This window comes from Dipodomys ordii, unplaced genomic scaffold (genome assembly GCF_000151885.1).
Source record: "Dipodomys ordii isolate 6190 unplaced genomic scaffold, Dord_2.0 Scaffold30, whole genome shotgun sequence".
Taxonomy (NCBI): domain Eukaryota; kingdom Metazoa; phylum Chordata; class Mammalia; order Rodentia; family Heteromyidae; genus Dipodomys; species Dipodomys ordii.
This window is the reverse complement of record NW_012267246.1, coordinates 9,342,217-9,365,486: the sequence shown is the minus strand read 5'-3', so window position 1 is coordinate 9,365,486 and position 23,270 is coordinate 9,342,217. Positions and strand designations below refer to the sequence as shown.

Genomic DNA, 23,270 nt, shown 5'->3' with positions numbered 1-23,270 from the left:
AAGAAGTGCAAGGAGCAATGAACAGTCATGATTAGTGACCACTGTTCAGTTCAGATGACTGGAAAACTCTGCTTGTGTTGGTAATGCAAGAGAATCATTGAGCTGAAAATTTAATATATTTTCTTTTTCTTATTTCTCTTTTAATATAATCCGATTTGATTCGACATCATGGAGTGGTGGCCTTAGACTATTTTGTGGTTGGAAAGAGTTGCCGGTCCCAGACTACAGGAGAGATCAGGTTTCCACATTCTAGAAGGAAGGGAGCTGAGCTTTTGCTTTTGTCTCCTGTGAAGGAAATGGTTATTATTGACTGACCATCTTTATTTGAATATTTTTCCATGTCCTATGAAATATTCTGCCTCTTTATAGGTTATACCAACTGGATATCTGTTGGTTTTCCTTCTTATTTTGGAAACTCTCACTTAGAAACCTGAGTTCTTAGCCTGGAAGAGTGGATGCACTGGGAACTGGTACTGGGGTAGGGTGGGGGTCATTAATGATAATAATATAATCTGTAATGCATAATTCCTCTGTGAGCATGAGATCTAAAATGCTTGAACACAGTTTTTGAGATGATTAATTTGCTAGTCACATAAGGCCTACACAGAAGAGACTATTTCTCTTTTAGGGGCTACCATTCATAAATTACCTCCCTTTAAAACATTCTTCAACTATTCATTGCTGCTTTTTTTTTTTTTTTTTGGTGATGGGACCTGAACTCTGGCCTTGGGCGCTGTCCTTAAGCTCTTCAGCTCAAGGCTAGAGCCTACCACTTGAGCCATAGCTCCACTTCTGGCTTTTTCTGCTTATATGGTGCTGAGGAATCGAACCCAGAGCCTCATGCATGCCAGGCAAGCACTGTACCACTGAGCTACCTTCCCAGCCCCTATTTGTTGCTTCTTGTTTTCAGTGTGTCGTGTCCATAGCTATCCATAGGCTATCAAATGATAATTGGCCATATATTGTATTTTTAAATGGTATTTAAATTTTTTACTTCTAAGATTTACCATGAGAAAAGAGACACCACATACACACACATTCCACACTGCATCTCATATATTTTCTCTGTATTGTCTCCTTTAGTCTTGTACAAATGGTTAAAAACCTATGAGAGGGGAATTATACTCAGACTAAATTAATTAGTAAGACTGGATAGTTAATAAGTGGTAGAGTCAGTAGTCTTTTCTAAAACATTTTTATAAGCATAAACTAATGGTGCAAAGTAATTTTATTGTGATAGTTACAGAGAGCCACAGTGTACTTTGATCAAATTATCTATTTTACTCTTTGATAATCACCTTTTTTATTCTCTCTCATTTTTAACAGATTTTAGTGGGTTTCACTAATGCTATTTTCATAATATATAATACATCTCTATTTTATTTACCTTCTATCACGCTTTGCTTTTTCCCATCCTGTCCCATTGATCATACTCCCGAATAGTCTCCCCTTTTCAATGATGTTACTACTACTACTATTATAATTATTATTATTATTATATTTTAGGTCTAGACTCTAGGTATGAGCACATTTTTTTCTGAGCTTGGCTTACCTTGGACAACATGATAATCTCCAATTCCATACATTGTACTGTATAATTTAATTCTCCTTTATTGCAGAATAATATGCCATTGTGTAAGCACCACACTTTTATTTTTATCCATTCATTGGCTGTGGAAATTATTCTTCACAGCTAGGTCTTCGCTGTCTCTACCACCTTAAGCTTTGCCTTGTATCCATCCAGTGGTCTAGAAGTTCTGTTTTTGTTTGGACTCTTGGCTGAGATCTAAATACATATCTCAAGTGTATAAAAACTGTCACAGACTGTAGAAAGTGCTTCTTCTAACTGGTAAATATCCCTGAGATTTCTGTTTGCAGAGCTGAGAAGATACATTTTAGAATACCCCCTCTTCCTTACCTATCTACATGGAAGGTTGACAAGTGATGGAATGTATGTACTAATTTCTTTATGGGTTAGCCCCACTGTCACTGGCCTACTTCAAACTAGACCAGTGTCTTAAATGTCATCAGGACCCAGTAAAGCCTCTTTGCTGGCTTGTCATACTACAACTATTCTAAAATCCAATCCTTAACACATCCTTACTTTCCAACTTTCAGTGGCTTTCTATTTCCTCTAAACATGAACCTAAAAAAAAAAAAACCCTCATGACTTGGCACCCTCTCTGATTTCATTTCCACCCCTCATTTCATGCCCCCTATAATCTCCCATCGTGCTTTACTACAGTTCTCCCTTTCCATAACTGTGCCATGTTCTTCATTTTAATTGTACAAAGATGTTCATATATATGGACATATATGTGCATATATACATAAGATGTACATCAATCAGACTCCCCTGTCCATCACTTACCTTCAGCCCTACCTTCCCAAAGCAAAACTCAACAGTTTCATTCTTACATCTTCACACATATGTGAAAGTATTTTGATCATATTCACCTTCCTTCACCTCTGTTTGCCCTCCTTTCTACCAATAGCTCCTATCACAGAACTTGTTTTACATCTTCTCATTGATTTTATATTTTGGTGTATACTAATTGTTTAAAGGGGTTTCACCATGGTATTTCACATCTTTGTGGTGCACATTACTTTAATCAGATGGACTCCTCACTCACCTCCTACTTCTCATCAGCTTTCCGTGAGCTTCCTTTTTGTCATCTTTATTCAGGGTCAGTGGATTTCCATTGTTCACTTTCTAACGTTGTCTTTCCTTTCTGGAATTCTCTTGTTTTTTTTTTTGCATGCATCTATCATAAAATACAATGTTTCTAATTTATATGTGTATTCCCTTGAGTTTCTTGAATATTTCCCTAGCAATGAGTCTGATATTTGGTAGATGGCTAAAATATTTCCTCAACAACATATAGTCAATGAATAACTGAGCAGTAACCTCTTCCTTGACTCCAGTGTACAAAACAGCACCTGTGTCACATGGTCTGCTATCGGTGCTTTTCAGCATCATGAGCTGTTTTTAAGTTTTCTGTGGCTCTATCTATGTGACCTGTACAGAGTGGCCTCATAGCAGCTTATGAGCAAAGAAAAAGGTAGAAACAATACCATCCCTACCTGACTCCCGATAATACCATTATCTCTAGTTTCTATCAAGTTCATTTACTCACACTCACTTACTGATCTAAAACACAAATTCATTGTATGCTTACTACTTAACAAAGCTGTGTCCATGAGCACTGGCCCTGGAGTCATAAATTAACCCTGAAGGGGAATAAAAATATTCTGTGCTCCATTCTAAGTGATGTTGGATATTGATGTATAGCCAAGTTTACTGTGAGTAACAGGCTTAAGCGGGCTCAGGTAGCGTCTGAGTGATGCCTATACCCACTATGTAATATGGCATTGGCCTAGAAAGGAGTGAGTGGGGCAGAAAAAGGTTCAAATTCTGATGGGAACTTGTTGGATCTACACTTCTTGACTGATTCGCTAACTTCTCTGAGCCTTTATTGAAACTTGGGTTACACATCAGACCCACCATTTCCCATACTTGGGTTTTAAGGAATAGTGGCCATCCATGTCCTGGCTTGGGAAAACGATGATGATCAATATATGAACATTGTTAGTGTCAGTGTTCTCCAAACCTAGAAAGATTTAATCATCTAATTTGATCAGAAGGGTATACTATAGCCACAATAAATGTTTAGTTATTCTTCTGGATTCTGTATTTACATATTTTACTTCTCTCCATGTTAAAATTGATTGTCTGAAGAACTGATAATAATTCCAATTATGTGTTGTGTATCTCAATAAGATCTGGCTTATGGCAGCAGACCACTGAAATACTAGTAACACCAAAATTGTTTTCACAGAAGAACGGCAGTATCGGTGTGAGGACTGTGACCAGCTCTTTGAATCCAAGGCTGAACTAGCAGACCACCAAAAGTTCCCGTGCAGCACGCCTCACTCCGCATTCTCCATGGTGGAAGAGGACTTCCAACAGAAACTGGAAAGTGAGAATGAGCTCCGAGAGATACACGCCATCCAGGAGTGTAAGGAATGTGACCAGGCCTTCCCCGACTCACAAAGGTTAGAGATGGCATAGGGTACCACAAACCTGGTGGATTTACTCTGCAAGAAAATGTTTTACTGTATTTTGAGAATGTCCTCAGTTGAGAAATTCGGAGCAGCAATGAACTAGCCAGACATGCTAGGGATATTATTGGAAAAGTCCCCAACCCCTCGGAAGGGACATTTGTAAAGTATTTACAGGGATGTTGGAATTATTATGTAGTTGTCAAGAAGAAGACAGGAATTTATTTATTTATTTATTTAGTACCTTGTGCATGCTAGGCCAGTGTGCTACCAGCCTGTACATATTATTATTTAATTTGTGTTATTTGGAAGTCTTAACTTTAAGAGAATGATGATTTAATGGAAAAATTCCACAGTGCGGGGGGTGGGGTGGAGGGGGGAGGGGGAATGAATTAGTCATATGTCATGAAACACTAAAACAATAGCTAACTACACTTAGATGATTTTAAAAAGATTGAATCTAGTACTCATTCAATTAAGATGGATAATTTGTGTGTGTGTGACAGCCCTAGGGTTTGAACCTCAGGGCCTGGATGCTGTCCCATAGCTATTTTTTGCTCAAGGCTAACACTCTACTACTTCAGCTACAACTCTACTTCTAGCCTTTTGGTGGCTAAATGGAGATTAGAGTCATAAGGATTTTCCAGCCTAAGGCTGGCTTCTAGCCTTGATCCTCAGATCTCAGCCTCCTGAATAGATACTACAGCTATGAACCACTATCACCAAATGGATAAGCCTTTTAACAGAACAGTATAATAGAGTCATTGAGTTTAAATATCTATGGAAACTGCACATATATAAGAGAATAAGAGAATGCACAGTTTCTGAGTGTTATATTTCCTAAAAGTTAAAAAAAATAGAGAAATACAAGAATCTAAGTGGTGTAATTCTTTAAATTATTTTTTAGGAAAGGAAAACAATGTGCCAATTATTCATTTACTCTTCACAGTTCTGTGAATTTAACTTAAGAACACTTAAACATTTCAATTGCAGAACACAGCATTACTTTGAAAATGGTGTTAAAATTGTGCTACAAAATGTTCATCTATGACCAGGGTAGTAAGTAGCTAGTAAACAGGTTTTTATTTTGTTTTTATCTAATCCTTTTTTTCTCAGCCCACAACTTTAATAATTGTATTGGCTTTTAACTCTAGACAGGGTCCTTGGAATGTATAATTAGTTTCAGGTGAACAGAACATCGTTGTAGTGCAATGGTGGGGTGGCAGAGCAACAGATCTTACTCAAGAATGTGAATTGCTCAGAGTTACGCCTTCACACTCATGTGTTTCATTTGGCCATTTGTTTCTTTTCTTTCCTAATGGCTCCTTTCCCTCCATTTGCTGCCCTAAGTCCTCTCCTCTTGACTAGGTCTGTCATAGGAAAGATGTCATATAGGTTGGTAATTGACCTTAAAGGCATCCATGACGAACAGGCATTAAGTATAATTTCTTCCTTGAAAAGGTTGTGTCAAATGAATGTATTTCTGGCTTGCAAAATTTCAGCATAAGTTTAGTTAATAAGGGAAAAATCTTTTTAGGGAATAAAAGGGCTTTCTTAGCACCCTTTAAACTCATCTGTACCATGTAGTGTATATCTGCATAGAAAATGTCTTTTACATATGTTGGGTTAAATTTGAGTTTCTCACAAAAAGATTACATCCTGTCACCTATAATCACACTTAAATAAAACAAATGAAACTAGTAAGCCCTAATGAGTACAGAAAGTATTTACATTGAAAAGCCATAGCCAGAATGTAAGCATATTTTTTAAATTTTATTATCAACAATAACGAACACCATTATGAATGCAAACCTTGGCAGACTAGATGTAAAATGCAGTTCTTACTTCTTTTCAAAGTGTACAGCAGCATGTTGTAGGTAGACAAAGCTACTGGTCTATCCTTCTTCGAAACTGAGTCAGTTCTACTTATAGAGTGAGCCCCATCTGTTTAGTTGCTTTTTATCAAACATTTAGTGGAAAACAACAGGTGAACTCCCCGAAATTGGCCATCCAGCTAGATATAAACCATGCCTTCCTGGAACTGGACATCGATCCTCCAGATGGCACCTGCAGGTATCACTATGCAGAGCCTGCATCCATTCTCTGAGTATTTTCCACTTTACTGAATGCTACAATGTTGTAAAGGTGCTTGATTTTTTTTTCAACAAATGGAAATTCCTTTCTTGGCATGACACAATCTTCTGGTCTCTGTCTTCTAAAATCTTGAGAAAAGGATGCACAGAAAGATCGAGTCAGGCCTCAGTCTTCAATTCTAGCTACTCAGGAGGCTGAAATCTGAGGATTTCAGTTCAAAGCCAGCCCGAGCAGGGAAGTCTGTGACACTTTTCTCTCCAATTAACCACCTGAAAACCGGGAGTGGCGCTGTGGCTCAAGTGGTAGAGAACTCGTGTTGAGCTGAAGAGCTCGGGGACAGCACCCAGGCCCAGAGTTCAAGCCCCATGACTGACACACACACACACACACACACACACACACACACACACACACACACACACACAAAATGAAAAAACAATGAACAAACAACTAAAGGCCAAGCCATATTCTATAAATTAGTTTGAAATTATATGAAAAGTGAAGAAACATCTCTGGTGACTAAGTGATTCAGTACTTAGGAAGGCAAACCACAGTTGCTTTTGTGAGAACTTGTTTTTGCCCTTCTTTTTGATGTGCTTTTAAGTTTTATTCTTTTGGATTATTTTTTAGTAGTTGGACAAAGATGTTTCAGTTCAACATGTCAGTGTATGAGTACAGTGCACCTTGGTCTGCATCACCCAAACCATTTTTCGTCCCTTCTCTCTCAGTCCTATGCCTCCCTGCATGTTTTCCCTTCTTTTTGTTTTTAATCACTGGTTAGCTGGCAGTTTACAGTGCTTTGGAACAATATGGTCTTTACGCTAGATTAAAAGAAGCAAAGAAAAAAAAATGCCCTTGCTTTGCCATGCCCCCTCTCACCTCCTCGAGTACCATGTTCTAATTATACTCCCTGAGAACTATACTGTGTCTTTGGATTTCGGACAAGGAATAAAACTCAACCGACAGGCCCAGCTTTGGCCCAGCTTTGACGCACCGCACAATGGAGTGGATGATCAGAAAATGGCTTGCCTGTATAAGTTGCTGAGGACAGGTTGTGAGAATTGAGATCAATGACTTTGGAGGATGTCCCTGACTCCATTCAGAGTTAACTCCACTTCCTGATAGCTCTTTTAACTCTTTTGTTAGCATTTCACCTTTGGTAACATACAGAGGGTTGTAGTGTGGATAAAAGATACACCTTTTCTTAAGGCTCCTGACGCTTGTTTCTCCTGGCGCCTTCTGTTTATTGGAGATACTGCCATTGGTGCTCTAATAGAATAGCATTTCCAACTCAACGACTCACAGGCAAACGAAGTTCATGTGCCAATTTGAAAAGAGCTGTTGGGAGGAAGCCAGGGAAGAAAAAAAGTGTGGGAAAAGTACTTCTAATTTCTGCAGATTTCTTGCGAATACTCCTGTCCCACACCACAACCACTGGGGAATGTATTCTTGGTGCACAAAGGTCTTAATTGAGCTAATTGATTCTTTTTTTTGGGGGGGGTTCGGTCGTGGGGCCTGAACTCAGGGCTGGGCGCTGTCCGTCAGCTCTTCAGCTCAAGGCTAGCGCTCTACCACTTGAGCCACAGCGCCACTTCCAACTTTTTTTTCTTTTTGCTTATGTGGTGCTGGGGAATCGAACCCAGGGCCTCAGGCATGCAAGGCAAGCGCTCTACCACTGAGCCACTTTCCCAGCGCTAATTGAATCTTGAATGTAAAGTTCTCTCTTTCTCTTCTCTGTCTAAATCATATACTATAGAACTATGGAAGAAATGGAGAGCTTTTCTGAAGCATTTTCTCTGGCTCCTGCTGATTATATACCCTTGGTGGTGTTTAACGTCTTTGTCTATTCCCACTATTCTGCATAAACTGAAAATTACATCCCTAGCCTTAGGTGAGATTTCGGTTTGAAAGAAAGTTCGATGGATGCTATATTCTTTCCATCAGTAGGTAGGCAAAGGATTGCCTATATTCACTCATCCTTTAAGGGCTACAAAACAATGTCATGAATTCTGTCATTCTTTCATCACTTATCTTTTTTATTAATAAATTTTTATTATGAAAATACCATACAGAAGGGTTACAATTACATGAGCAAGGTAATGAGTACATTTCTTATAAGCATTGTTGCCTCCTCCTTTGTTTTTCCCTTACCATCCCTCCCATCTCCACAACTACACTCCCCTCCCCTACCCGCCCTGCCAAAGTTGTAAAGTTTGTTTTTCAACATAGCATCTTGTGCATTTCATTGTTGCAATGGATCCACCTGGATCCCTATTTAAACAATTTGTTTTCTTCTACTTCATTCTGTGGAAAGAAATTTTCATTGTCTACTTCATCACCCTAAAGCACAGCTTGTATAGGAAACACAATACATGCATATTTCCCCTCTGCTTTCAGAATGATAATTTGGCTTCTTAGTATCCTCTATGGGTATCTGTGTGTTCTGAATATTATTACTGTCAAATGACTTATTGCTGTTGATGCTTAATTTGGTCTACCTTTGGTCACTGGGTAGCTCTTCACATTGGCATCAAATTCTTTTGACATTATCTGTAAGGTTCTTGTTCTGTGCAATAATGAAATACTCAGAACCCATCTTATGTATTGCATTTGGTTTGCAATAAGTGATTTCTCTAAAGAGCCCTGGTTACTAAAATTGGGTGCAGTGTATGAGTATTACTTGTGTTTGTATTTAATAAAGAAAAAACATCATCTATAATACAGCAATACATATTTGCTTTTCATTAAATTCGTGCAGATTCATACAGAGAAAAATCTTGAGGTATTTTAAACATTAAAACAAAACAAGCTATCTTGTGAGAAACATAACCATGTTTTTCCTACTTTGGCTTATATTGTGAATTTACTTATATATACCTTCCTTTGTAATTTATAAGTTCCAGGTATGGTGTATGTAAACACATCTATATGTATGTATGTGTCTATGTCTATGTTATCATCTAAATAAAAATATCCATCCGTCTACCCGGACCAACACCCAAACATCCATCCATCCATTCATCCATCCGTCCATCTATCTATCCATCCCATCAGAAACATTGAAACTTTCTTTTTGAATAGATAGCTCACAGCTCTTTCTTTTATGATGACATAGCTAGAAATATTAATACTTTCTCCATCTAGAGATTATGTATATCAGACAGGATCCTGGCTTTGTGCTCTTTGGCATTTTCTGTTTGAGTTTTTGTGCTTGAGTGAAGTAGACATTAGCAATATGTAGTGCTGTAAGAATTGTGAAGGGAATCCAGAACTGGACAAATAATTCATTGTTTATCAGGCTCTGGTTGCCAGATGATCTTTGCTAACTCTATCACATTTATTTCCAACAAGCAGAGCCACTTCATGGTACTGGTGGGAGACACAGTCCAGGAAACATAAAATGTAATTTTAAGCCTGTTTTTCTCTATCCTCCTTCTTACCTCGGCCTCTATTCCCTCTAAATTCTTACACTGCCAGTTGGATGTGTAAGAACACAGCATTCTGTTTATGAATGTGTTTCTTGTAAGCCTGTCTTACGAAATCAACTGTTCTCTTCACAGCTTGGAGAAACACATGCTGTCTCATACTGAAGAGCGTGAGTACAAGTGTGATCAGTGTCCCAAGGCGTTCAACTGGAAGTCCAATTTGATTCGCCACCAGATGTCACATGACAGCGGAAAGCACTATGAATGTGAAAACTGTGCCAAGGTACAGTGAATTTGTAGGCTACTTGGCCTCTCTCTGTCATCCTGCTCTCTCTTAATCCATCACTTGCTATGTTATATGAAAACAAGCCTTGAGAGGGGAAACTATAAATATCTTGAGAAAAGTAGGCTGAGTGTTGTATGCTAAAAGACATTAGTGAAGTGTATAAAAACACTTAGTGAGTATCCTTCTATTTTTGTAAGGGAGGAAGTGAGGCTTAATGGTGAGTTCCAGAACTAGGTGTTAGACATCCTTGGTAAATTCCTGGTTCCGCTACTGACTTGCCAGCACTGGGGTTGTTTTATGGCCTTACAGGGAATGAAAACTTTATCCAGTGCACATTACTGATTTCTTTTAATAGCAATTTGCCAGGAAGTTGCATAAAGTTTCTGAATGCCTGTTCAGAAAGAATAGGAGACTCCTACATCTGCAGATTTTTCCATCTAAGACCTTGTATAAATCACAACTTGGGCCTAATTGCGAAGTATAAAGCCTCTGTCTTAGTGACCAGTGTTGAATAATACAACCGTGCTCCATTTAAGCTACAACTGTGATTGTGTTTTACGTATTCCAATTAACTCAAAAATATCCCGGGCATCATTAAAGTTGATTTCTGTCTCCAAAAATTGTTAATAGCATTGAATACCTTTTTCTTATGCAAGTGGAAATTGTGACATTTGAAATTCATCTTTAGGAATGCTTTCTTCCTGGATGTGTTAGAGGGGCTTTTTCATTTTTTATTAATGCAGTATTTTAAAAATAAGTTTTAGTTTGCTGGTAACTTACTGAAATGCCTTGGTGGAATTCAGTCCCCTAGGAAAAATAGATTTTGGCGCTTTAGTCCATATCTTCCACATTTTGCCTCCAATGATACTTATTCATTAAAAAGTGAAGAGAGCAAAAACCGAGTTTTAATAATGGTATGATCAGCGTTTCATTATTTAACTCAAATCACTGTAAATGGGATGCAATGAGGCTTAAATATGCCCTGATTGCAATGTTCCTTTTTTTTCCTTTTCTGTCAATGGGATCAGGAATACCAACTGACACTCTCTGTTAGGCATTCAGGGCTGGTTAATTGTCAGTTCTTACCACAATGGAGATTACACTTTGGAAATCTGATATTATTTATTTCTTTTTGTTCTTGAATGGAGAGAGGACAAATAAATAAACCAAAACTCCTTCTTGAACCATCCCTGGTGTTCTTGATTGTGTCTTTGAACTAAGTTTCTGGATTAATCAGTACTCATTTCCTAGCAGGTGTTCACGGACCCTAGCAACCTACAGCGGCACATTCGCTCTCAGCATGTTGGTGCCCGGGCCCATGCTTGCCCTGAGTGTGGTAAAACGTTTGCCACGTCATCAGGCCTCAAACAACACAAGCACATCCACAGCAGTGTGAAGCCCTTTATCTGTAAGTTTTTTTTGTGTTTTTGTTTTTAACACTCCCAGCCGCCTTCCTGCATCTGTCTTTCCTCCAAAAGGCACTGTGGGCAGGAAAGTGGCCACACATGGCCAATAGGGGCAGGGAGGAGGGGGTGGGGGTTGCTGGAATAGCTGTTTATGGTCCAATATAGTAGGGTTATTTTCTCTCTCCCAAGAAAATCCTTTTTTTTTTTTTTGAAATAACCAGATCCATGGTATTTTGTCTATAATCCCTGGGGTGTTTTTCTTTTAGATGAAATCAATAACAGGTAAAGAGAAGAGAAGTTGTTAAATAATGAAAGGGAAGGCTCCCTGGGTTGTAAGATTTAATCGAGACAACCAGATTTGTCTCACACTGTAAATGTTCATGGCTTTGTAAAGACAACAAATAACAGATATCACTCACCGAGATGAAGTGATTAGAAACCTGTTTGGGATCAGAAAGCACTGGAAAAACCCCACCTGGCAAGTCGGCTTAGGACTGCGTGTATGGTCTGGGTGTATGTGTGCTGAGAGATGGAGTCAAACTTTCTTTAATCTACCCATTGTTGCCACACACGGGCTGCAGATCAAAGTTCCCTGTGACATGGAAAGCAGAACGTTTTCCCATTGATGCTGGACAAGCTGCCTCTCCTACCCTTGCACTAAAGCAGTGTGCTTTCTGACCCCCACTTCTTAAAGCATCTCAGCACAGATCACTTTCAGACATTTCAAGTCAAGTCAAACTTGGCCCTCATTTGCTTCTTCAAACTCTCTCCTGTTCTCCAAGTTACACAGAAATGTTTCATAAAGAAAATCTGCTTTTCTTTGTCCATCTAACCAGCAACTCTAGGCTTTCTTTTCCCCTTGCTCAGTTAGGTGTATTCATACAGGAACTCATTGTGTTGTGCTATAAGCTTCAACACTGATTTTGGATGTAGATATGAATAGGAATCTATTGAATCCTGCTCGGTACTTGGCAATACCCCTGATTTGGAAGCTCCTTGAAAAAGGTTTTCTGAAAAATGCTAATGTTTTGCAGTAGGTATATGAAACCTACCATAGGACCTGGTAGAAGAAAAGCTAATTTTCAGTGCCAGTATGGAGATGCCAGAGATGAACTCTGTCCAATCTTTGCCCTGACACACAGTCTTCTTTTGTGTTTCCAAGTATCAAGAGAGATTTTCTTTCTGTTTCCAGCACATACCAGAATTCTGTTTTGTGCAGCTATTTTGTTCCCTGGGTGGAGTGAAGCGGACTAGAAGACAAAGAAAAGGGTGCTCCAGTCTCCCTGGGGAAAGCTTTGTTGAATTGGTGGGAAATAAAATACACAGAACATTTAGACTTTCCTCAAAAAGGCAGTCATGATGCCAGGCCGTTGAATTCCCCGAACATTTAAAGGGCTAGAGATATACACTATCAAATGGTTCATTTATTTCTGACTCCTCAGAAATAGATGTTGGTAAGTCTTCCGATATTTTGGTCAGAAAAAAAAAAGAGGAGAATAGATTATGAGGAATTCCGTTCACCCACTTTAATTCATTATGCTTAGAAGCCAGACTACATTCTATCTTTGGAGTCTCTGAGCGCTGCAGTTATAATTCAGTGTTGAATTCAAGGGTTTTACTTTCACTCATTATAGGTTGTCCTTTCCCATTCATATGGCATAAAGTGTTCCCCACGTATGCATTTTTCGTCATTATTGGTAAATTTAGATATCAGATGGCATTCCTCAAACATAATATCTGACAAGAACTATGGCATAATTATGAATAATAGACGTGTCTTTTCTGAACAAAAGAGTTTAAAGATCAGGAGTTGGTATAGAGGGCTGGAGGAGAGGAGGTTCGCCTAGAGTTGATATTTATTTCTGAGCAGCAGGCCACCTACCATGACTCACCCCCACTGCTGTGTTTATGGCAACTGTCTCTTATTACAGTGTGCCAAAGAGCTTGAGCCCAGAGAAACCAGTGCAAAGGAGCCTCCAGCCTCCCCAAATAGAAACCACATGCTCTAATAGACTGAATATATTCAAAATACCTCTTAATTTGTTTAATAAGTAGAAAAACGCCACGTTAACTGCTGGCTAATTCCTTATTACTGAGGTAATTATAGCCCAGCATAGACTTCAATATCAATTGAACCAGAGTAACCTAGAGGCCTGGTGGCTTGTGGTATCCCAGGCCGAGCCTTTCAGTGCTGAAAAACCTATGGTCTTTAGACTAGGCACACATGGTAGACCAAAAGTCCCACCAGGAAAGTGAAGTGCACTGGCTGTTACTCCAATACAGAGCAAAACTGGAGTTTCTTAAGACCAACCACCTGTAAGAAGAAAGAATAGAAAGCAGCATTTCCATGCCCCCCAAATTGCACACCTTTCAAAAACTCACACATTGGTTGAATACTCATCGAGGCATTTTCTCAGCACCCAGAGGAGAAATGTTGTATAGTGAATGTGGTGAGTGCATTAATATAATTTCAACAATGTTTCTTCATTTCCTAGTCCTTGTTGATGCTCATAACTGAATTAATATAATCTAGTAAAGTCTGATCTTCTAGCCCTCTATCATGTTATTTGTATGTGTTATCCAGTAATCTAAGTACTCTACATATGTATGGCATATGGAAAAACAGTATGTACTTTTAAAAACAGAATTTGGCTCATGTATTCTAGTAGGATTATTTGAATAGAAGTCACCTAGCTGTTCCCTTCCCATTACCATGACATTTACAGTGTCCCATTCGTGAAGGCAGCTTTAATAATAACAAGTACATTTGTATTTTCTGTTTGAGTATTTGTGAAATAATACATTTTTTGTCAGGTTTTGACTGACTGAAGTCTATAAAATCGTATTTGCATGAGTTTCACAAACTTCTTCTTGCCTTGACTTTGGTGTCTGTTATGCACTGAAAGGCATCATATGAAAGCAATCAACGTTGTCTTCTGTCTTCAGTTTAATTTCTTAAAATCAATTTGTTTTGCAATTACCAGCAAGGTGTATCATATTTCTGCATATATTAAACATACACAGAAGCATTCAAATAAGCTTACACAGAAAGTAACTCATCCCCAGCAAAGTGAAACGAAAAGTAAATGCTTAGAGAACTAATATCTAATCCTGAGGCACTGTAAAATGGATATTACTTTGAAAAGGGGTGCTCTCAAGTGTCCTCAGCTCTGCTCTGCAGCTATACTCAGTTCTATTGGCATATGTGTGAGGCACAGGCATTCTACTGTATTGGCAAATTCTTAGTGAAGGACATTTCATTGCCTCGCCCACTGCCATGTCCTTTCTGGATCAGAGCATTCCCCAGAATTCTGCCTGCTTCCCATAACTGGCCATCACAGGGAGAAGTCAAGCCCTGAGATAAGCAAGGAAGATAGGACAAGAAGGGGACATGGTTCCCAAGGACGGGGGTTTCATAAATGCAGGAAGGTTAGCACAGCTTCTGGTGTGAGCGGAAGTCAGGGGACGTGATCATAGTTCATGGGAACCAGCCGTGCAGGATGGGCTACATTCAATTGAGCTTCCTTTGGAGGCTTAAAATAGAGCCATTGTAAATTATGTCAGTCTTTCTCAAATCATGAAAATGATTGTTACAGAAAAGTCTCAGAATACACAATGTGCATTGTTGTGTGGCTTTGATGTGTGAATGATGAGAGCGCATGAGACACCACCACTTAGATCACGGCAGAGAAGGCACCGGCCTTTCCCCACTATGAGGGGTAAGAAAGGTGAAATGTTGGGGTGAGGGAAAGGCAGAGTTTGATTTGCTGTGTCCAAAACAGAAACTATGAAGTGGTATAAAATTCTAAAGGACTACCGGGGGGGGGGATGTTTCTTACTTTAATGGAAGACTTTCGAATTTTAAGACTCTATTAGTGAGGTAACAGGGTGGGGGAAGCAGTGCATGGTGGAATTTGACTATTCCGCACATATTTGACCATACCTATATTATGCGAAGCCTCACGCAATGGGATGAAAAAGGTATCTCCAGATACGAAATATCTGTGCTGCTTTCAGACATTGGTCAGGCTGATGCCTCACTTTGAGATCTAATGAAGAGGGGCGTAGTGGGTTTGGAGCACGCAGATACGTACCTCCCACTTGTGCAGTTCTTTTGGGGGTGAACCAGTTGTGATACTTGCTAAATTCAGAAGCAATTGCCATAAAGCCTGAGATTCTTTTCTGTTGTTTGTACACAGGTGAGGTCTGCCATAAATCCTATACTCAGTTTTCAAACCTTTGTCGTCATAAGCGCATGCATGCTGATTGCAGAACCCAAATCAAGTGCAAAGACTGTGGACAAATGTTCAGCACTACGTCTTCCTTAAATAAACACAGGAGGTTTTGTGAGGGCAAGAACCATTTTGCGGCAGGTGGATTCTTTGGCCAAAGCATTTCACTTCCTGGAAACCCAGCTATGGATAAAACGTCCATGGTTAATATGAGTCATGCCAACCCGGGCCTTGCTGACTATTTTGGCGCCAATAGACATCCTGCTGGTCTTACCTTTCCAACAGCTCCTGGATTTTCTTTTAGCTTCCCTGGTCTGTTTCCTTCCGGGTTGTACCACAGGCCTCCTTTGATACCTGCTAGCTCTCCTGTTAAAGCACTATCAAGTACTGAACAGTCAAACAAGAGTCAAAGTCCCCTCATGACACTACCAGCTACACAAGATATTTTGAAGGCACTCTCTAAACACCCACCTGTAGGGGACAATGAGCCAGTGGCGCTGCAGCCCGAGGGGTCCTCTGAAGAGGGACCCCTTGAGAAAATCAGTGACCAGTCAGAGAGTAGTGACCTTGATGATGTCAGTACGCCAAGTGGCAGTGACCTGGAGACAACCTCGGGCTCTGATCTGGAAAGTGACCTTGAAAGTGATAAAGAGAAATGTAAAGAAAATGGTAAAATGTTCAAAGACAAAGGAAGCCCTCTTCAGAATCTGGCTTCAATAAATAATAAGAAAGAATACAGCAATCATTCCATTTTCTCACCATCTTTAGAGGAGCACACAGCGGTGTCAGGAGCTGTGAATGATTCTATAAAGGCTATTGCTTCTATTGCTGAAAAATACTTTGGTTCCACAGGACTGGTGGGGCTGCAAGACAAAAAAGTTGGAGCTTTACCTTACCCTTCCATGTTTCCCCTCCCATTTTTTCCAGCATTCTCCCAATCCATGTACCCATTTCCTGATAGAGACTTGAGATCGTTACCTTTGAAAATGGAACCCCCATCACCAAATGAAGTAAAGAAACTTCCGAAGGGAGTCTCTGAATCCCCCTTTGATCTCACCACTAAGCGCAAAGATGAGAAGCCCTTGACTCAAGTCCCCTCCAAGCCTCCGGCCACACCAGCCACCAGCCAGGACCAGCCCCTGGATCTGAGCATGGGCACTAGGAGTAGAGCCAGTGGGACAAAGCTGAGTGAGCCCCGGAAGAACCACGTATTTGGGGAAAAGAAGGGAAGTCACTCCGAAGCCAGACCATCCGCAGATAGCTCCTTACAGCACGCAAGGCCCACTCCCTTCTTTATGGACCCCATCTACAGGTAAGGGTGGAGGGAGATGAGGAAATACGAACCGACGTCCAGAAGGGAGATTTTGGATGATAAACCCATGGCCTTCTTAGAATCTTTAACTATGATCACAAAACAGAGAATGGCGTTGTTGGAGCCGGCCAATTGGCTTTCTTGTTCAGAAAGTTGGCTCGTTAGTTTTGGACTTATTTCTTTGGATGTGTCTAAACTTGGGGGTTTGGAGTAGGCCCATAGAATTTTTTCCCCTTGACAATAATTTTCTTTTTAAACACTTTCTTTGGGAGTGGAAAATAGGGGAAGGTTGTACTTAAAGCAAATTGTCAACTGGCAGAAGAATGAGGCTCCTGAAGGATTAGTGCAGATATTTGTGGGTGCGTAAGTGGGTCAGGTTATTTAGAATAAGATAAGACAGACAACAGCAAAATCCTTCATTAGCTCAACTCCACTTCCTTAATACATATTTCTCATGCTTCTAAATAAATCTCCTACAAGCCCCAACTAAATGAAACATTAGTCACAGAGAAGTTTTGTATATAATGTGAGTGGCTTGAAAAAAGAACATGTCTTTATTTAATGCATTTATTTGTCCAACTTGTTATATCCAAACATTCTTTTTTTTAGATATTTTTACTTTCTTAAAGGAGTTGTCACTCATCAAAACCGTTTATGAACACAGTGCTTCTTGATCAGTGTCACCCCTTTCAATGTTCTCATTCACCCCTTCCAATGCACCCCTTCCCTTACTTTATTTCAGGTTTTGTATTGGATTCTTTGGGTAGATCATGTATTGTTCCTAAAGAAATTCAATATAAAACCATTCAAAGTGATCTAGTTCTTAAATTCTGGCTTTCTTTAAAAATATATTGCTAGCAATAATTATGTTTATTACATTTCATAACTATGACAAGCATTGTCAATTTACTTTCTCATTCACATTATGCATGTTGTCAAGTCACCACCCAAAGGGATCATTTAAAACAGATATTGTATTGTTGTCCTTGAACTTATTTAAGATGGGATTATTATTATTTTTGGTCAGTTGTGGGGCTTGAACTCTGGGCCTGAACCTTGGGCCTGGGCACTGTCCCTGAGCTCATCAGCTCAAGTGAGTCCTCTACCACTTGAGCAACAGTGCCATTTCCGGTTTTCTGGTGGTTAATTTGGAGATAAGAGTGTCATGGACTTTCCTCCCCAGGCTCCCTTTCAACAGTGATCCTCAGATCTCAGCATCCTGAGTAGCTAGGATTACAGGCATGAGCCACTTGGTACCTGGCTTAAGATGAAAGTATTTTTACACTTGATTTTTAAAGAAAAATTTGAGGCTATTCTTTGATTTGTGACACTGACACATGTACTAGAGAAGGTCTTTTTCACTTCAACCTTCTCTAGTGCACTAGTAGAGATCATTATTATGGTGAAAAGCTGTCTTCAAGTCAGTATGACAAGATAAATCAACAAGGACGATACACAGGGTGCGGTTGGTGGTGGCAGAGGCTGTAATCCTGGCACTCAGTGGGTCTCCTGCCCCTGTTGGGAGCATCGGCCTGTTTCCAGCTTCTCTTCAGGGAGATGGACTCTTGTGCCTTTTTAACCTGGGCTGGGCTAGAACTACCATCTTCCCAATGCTCAGCCTCCACGAAGCTTAAGATGACAGGCAGCTGCTACTATCTCCGGCTATGGCTTGAGAAGGTCTGATGAGCTTTGCTGTCTAGTGTGGCCTCAAACTGAAATCTTTTTTTTCAGCTTCCCAAGTAGCTAGGATTAGAGGAAGGGCCAATGGCACCTACATTCAATAATTATGTCCTAATTCTTACCGCTTTCCTATCACTAGAGAAGGAAAAAGAAGCGAAAACAGATTTTCTCTAATGTTTATGGAGATCATATGTCAAATTTCCAGTAAGGCCATATTTTCAAAGCAGTGACATTTCTCAGTCCTTTGTGAAGAGAAATTTTCAGACTTTTTAATGTAACTTCCCAATAGTAATAAGGTTTCCAGTTCCTACACATGGCCACTGGACTTGTCCCCATAACCTCCTGACCTTCCTCTTCCTCTTCCTCATCTTCTGTCTGGTATTTCAATCTCCCGTAAGGTCTAAAAGCTTGTCATTGAACAAATTCATGAAAGTTCCAGATTTTAGTGCAAGACCTAGCTTGATACCTTGGCCTTTCCATGTCCTAGACATTCTTTTATTCACCAATGAAATAGATCTAATATCAATTATTTAATAAGTGAAATTGTCTATGTAATACATAGCATATATGAGATTTCTAGAACTGGTAGATTTTCAATCTGTTTCAGTCCTCTTTTTTAAAAAGCATATGTATTCAACAGTTTTTTTTAAGAAAATTATTCGTAGTTAGTAAAAGAAATAAATTTATTCATGACACCATTGTTCTATGTATTTAACTGAAAATAGAATACCACGCATTTCTAAAACACAAGAGATTTATAGGTAAGTTTTACATGTATGTTTATTTATATTAACATTTATAGATATATGTTTTATATGCATATTCAGTATTTAGATATTCATCCAAAAATTCCTCTCTATGATTATCTATCTATCTATCTATCTGAGTTCATTTGAATAAGTGGCCAGCAGAATTGCTAGTTATTAGAAATGTTCTTATTTTTGTTGTTGTTGATATTGTTTGCAGGTTCTGGGGCTTGACCTCAGGAACTGGGTGCTGCCCTTAGGTTTTACACTCAATGCTAGCCCTCTGCCACTTCAGCCACAGTTCCACTTTGGACTTTTTGGTGGTTAATTGGAGATAAGAGCCTCATGGACTTTCTTACCTACATTCACAGATCTCAGCCCCCTGAGTAGCTAGGATTACAGTTGTTAACCACTGGCACCTGACTGAAACTCCCCTTTGACTACTGGCACATTTAGAAGGAATAGAATGAATAGTTGAAGTAACACCTTCTTGGTAGAAAATAGTGTTAATTTTCAGTAATCATGATTTCAAAATCATACAGCATTCTTCCATTGGGAATGGAAAAGTACTAAATTTGTGACAAATACCTCTAATTTAGTGGTTCCTAGTTTACTGTATTTCCTCATTCTTACTACTATGATTGAGAAGGATTTTTCCATCATAAATAAGACTCTCTGTCTTTGAGCACCTAGAATTCCCTCAAGTGTTCTTCAAGAACAGAACAGATGCCTTTCTGTTTGTACTCATGTGCATCCAGTAACCTACCATTTGTTTTGCTGTTTTAAATGTCAGTGACTCTGTAGCAATTGACATATGAAACTGATTTACCTCCAAAATCTAATTTTGACCTTTCAGAGTAGAGAAAAGAAAATTAACTGACCCACTTGAAGCTTTAAAAGAGAAATACTTGAGACCTTCTCCAGGATTCTTGTTCCACCCACAAGTAAGTATTTTGAATTTGAGATTTCAAGCTTGTAAACTAACTTGTTGATCCTGAAAAGCAGGTGCAATTAAATGAAAGAAATCTTGAGAACACTAGGATTTCCTATGACGCCTCAGTGGAAGAACACAGGAAATTCTAGCAGAATGAAAACCCAAGCTCCTTAAAGGAAAAAAAAGTAATGGATATATGTGTGTACACATAACATGATTTGGGTGTTAAATCATTGTCTGCTCTTAGGTACTTATTGAGCCAAAGTGCATTTTGGAATAAGCAGAACAGAGCTAAGGAAATAAATATTGAAGTTGTCTTTTGTGTTTAAACATTGCGGATGCTAAGATACAGATCGTATTGTGGCTCGTCCCAAACTCTCAGAGGTCATTCCTGTTCCTTTAGTACTTAGATAAAAACAGGAAATGAGTCCACCTGACGAACTGTGACCATAGAGGGTGAAAGAATTCATCTAGAGACCACTGGGCATTCCAACGAAGTTCTGTAATTGCACAAACATTCGCCACAATACACAGAGCCATTTGCTGAATAGAGTCCTGCCCATTCATTGCAATATATACAGTTTCTTATTACAAGGAGAATACAAGGATCATTAGTTGGTTCATCTTTATGTCTCTGCACATCTGCTTAGTTGTTTTAAGCTGGTTTATATGTCAATCCACATCTGAAGAATTGTATTCAGATTACAAAGATATATAAACATCTTGAATCTGGTTTCTTAACTTACATTTAATTTGTTTTGTTTTATTTAAAAGGTAAAAACTCTAATCTTTATGCGTAGCAAAGTTTTTATGAAAATGGCTGAAAAATAGTTACTTTTAAAATGATGATTCTCTAATAAAATCAGTAAAAATATATTAGCTAGTTAAAATAAACTCGTCTTGGGATATTATATTATTCCTCTCTGTTACATTTTCTTTATTTTTTTTCTACTACTTTCCTAAACTACTTTCAACTGCTTCCTTGAATAAGTGTCTGAGAGTTGAAATAAAAAGTCTTGAGTTTGTTAGATAACTCTCTTGGTTCTCAAAAAATTCTTATTCTAATTCAGATTGAGAAAAATATGATTTAATGATTTAGGACCATTCCAGCATTATCTTTATTAGGAAACCTTAAAATGGTATCACTTATATAATTTTTATTCAGAAAGCAACCAAGTTCAAAAAATGGGAAAACATTTATAATTAAATGCCTTTATATTTAGACTGATCTGTTACTTGTAAGAATCACAAGCTAATAAAGCTGATTGCTGTTTTGCTGAGATATTGTACAACTGTACATAGCTTGGTATTTTTAATTTAATGATAAACATATTTGTGGGGATACATACAATATTATTTATTTTTAGTAATGTGAATTTTTATTGATTTTTGATACCCACAAAACCTGCTTCTGACATATAAGAGATGGCTTAGTTTTTATTCTTAAGTAGCTATACAAAGATACAATTCCCTACATCAGGTTATAGTACGGTACACCTTGATCAATGTCACCCTTCTATTCTTCTCCCCCATTTTCCCTTCCCATCCCATCAATAGTTATGTACATTAAATTATAATCATCAAATCGTTTAAATGTTTTGGTAGCCTTGAGAATCCAGTAATCAATGACTTGAAGAGTTGGGTGTGGCAGATATGCAGTATAATGGAAACAAAACTGCATTTGGGATTCAGCATCATTGAGCAATTTAATCTATCTGGCTTTTACTTTGCTTATTTGTAAAGTGAGAAAATTGACTCCCATCCATTCTGAAATTCAGAGAGTTCTAGCTGATCAGAGCAAAGTCACTGGTTCACAAGATGGAAGCCTGGTCCAGCCAGTGCTATAAATAGAGCATCCCCATTCTTTTACCTTGTCATGAGAGAAAACATGCTGTTTTAGCATTCCTAAAGTTATTCCTAAAGTTAAGCTCCGGTGTGTGTCCAGGGCTCTTTCCTTCTTCTCTCCCTCTCCCCCGTGTCTGTGGGAGCACCATGGCAGTATGATTCCTTCTTCCTAAGAACGTGGGGTCTTGGTGTATGGAACCATCTGTCCATGCGTGGTATTATCAGAGCCAGACCCAAAAGGATCATCAAAATATGTATCCCCTAGTGTACCACAATACCCATCAATCAAATGAACCTGCCCTCGCAGAGCAGGGCACTGGGGCCCTTACACTAACCACTATTTTGTTTGCTGGATACGTGAGGTATCTGAGAGGTGTCTGGAGAAGAGATAAGGAAAGGAGGGAGGACTTTCAGCGTGCCCAGCGCAGAGGTGATTTACCAACTGTTACAGAAATGCACCATGACTTCGATAGTCTTGATGGCTAATTTTGTGTACGATGCTGCAATTTGCTGGGATACGGGAGGCTTGGCTTTGCCTCTAAGGATTGCAGGACCGGTCTGTCCTTTCAGAAAATCACTTCTAGTGTTCCAAAGTTACAGCAGACTTTTTATTTCCTAGTGTTCCATCCATTCCATCCTAGCTTCAAGATGTACCTTAAAACAAACCACCCAGCCTCAGGATTTAGGAGTAGAAGCACACACTACTGCTAGTAATGCTGTTCGCATCTCTGAGACTCCTCTAGAAGCTGAGTGGGGCAGCCCTCTCAGCCTTACCAGAGTGACAGCAGAGGTCAGGCTCTACCTTCAGGACCTGCTTGGTATTGTGCTGGGCATGTAGAAACACTGAATGAGAACGAGCTCTTACTGATGGTTCACAAGCATCCCAAAGTGAATATAAAGAATAGTAGTAAAAGGCCTTCCTCCCATCCCATGCTCCCATTCTCCTTGCTGTGTATTGGAAAGATGCTTTTTGTGTCATTGGCATGACCTTGCTGGGCAGCAGTAAGGTGAGACAGAGCAGGGAGCCCCAATAGAAGGGCAGGCTCCTACTCCCAAGGCTTGGCAAGATTTTCCAGCTAAAAAGATATTCAGATAGACTATTGATTTAAAGAGTATTAGGGCAAATTTCATGGCCTCTCTGGCCTTAGGGATCTTCTTCAAAATAAGAATGTCTGCCCTGTTTGTCTGGGTCATCATAGTAATAAGCAGCAGGCCACATTCTCAGTGAGCTAGGGGGAAAATACATAA

General features: G+C 39.2%; 1 protein-coding gene across 8 annotated transcripts in view; it reads left to right on the top strand.

The window, feature by feature from the left end:
• Positions 1-23,270, top strand: part of Mecom (MDS1 and EVI1 complex locus) — a 585,775-nt gene that overhangs the window by 537,834 nt on the left and 24,671 nt on the right. For 4 of the 8 annotated variants that reach the window (XM_013016242.1, XM_013016240.1, XM_013016246.1 and 1 more), the window contains 5 exons: positions 3,840-4,056; positions 9,717-9,864; positions 11,119-11,275; positions 15,473-16,817; positions 20,100-20,187. In XM_013016242.1, the coding sequence (XP_012871696.1) occupies positions 3,840-4,056; positions 9,717-9,864; positions 11,119-11,275; positions 15,473-16,817; positions 20,100-20,187 (1,955 nt within the window). The remainder of the gene's footprint in view (positions 1-3,839; positions 4,057-9,716; positions 9,865-11,118; positions 11,276-15,472; positions 16,818-20,099; positions 20,188-23,270) is intronic. The other 4 variants (XM_013016244.1, XM_013016241.1, XM_013016248.1 and 1 more) reach the window with 3 other exon arrangements.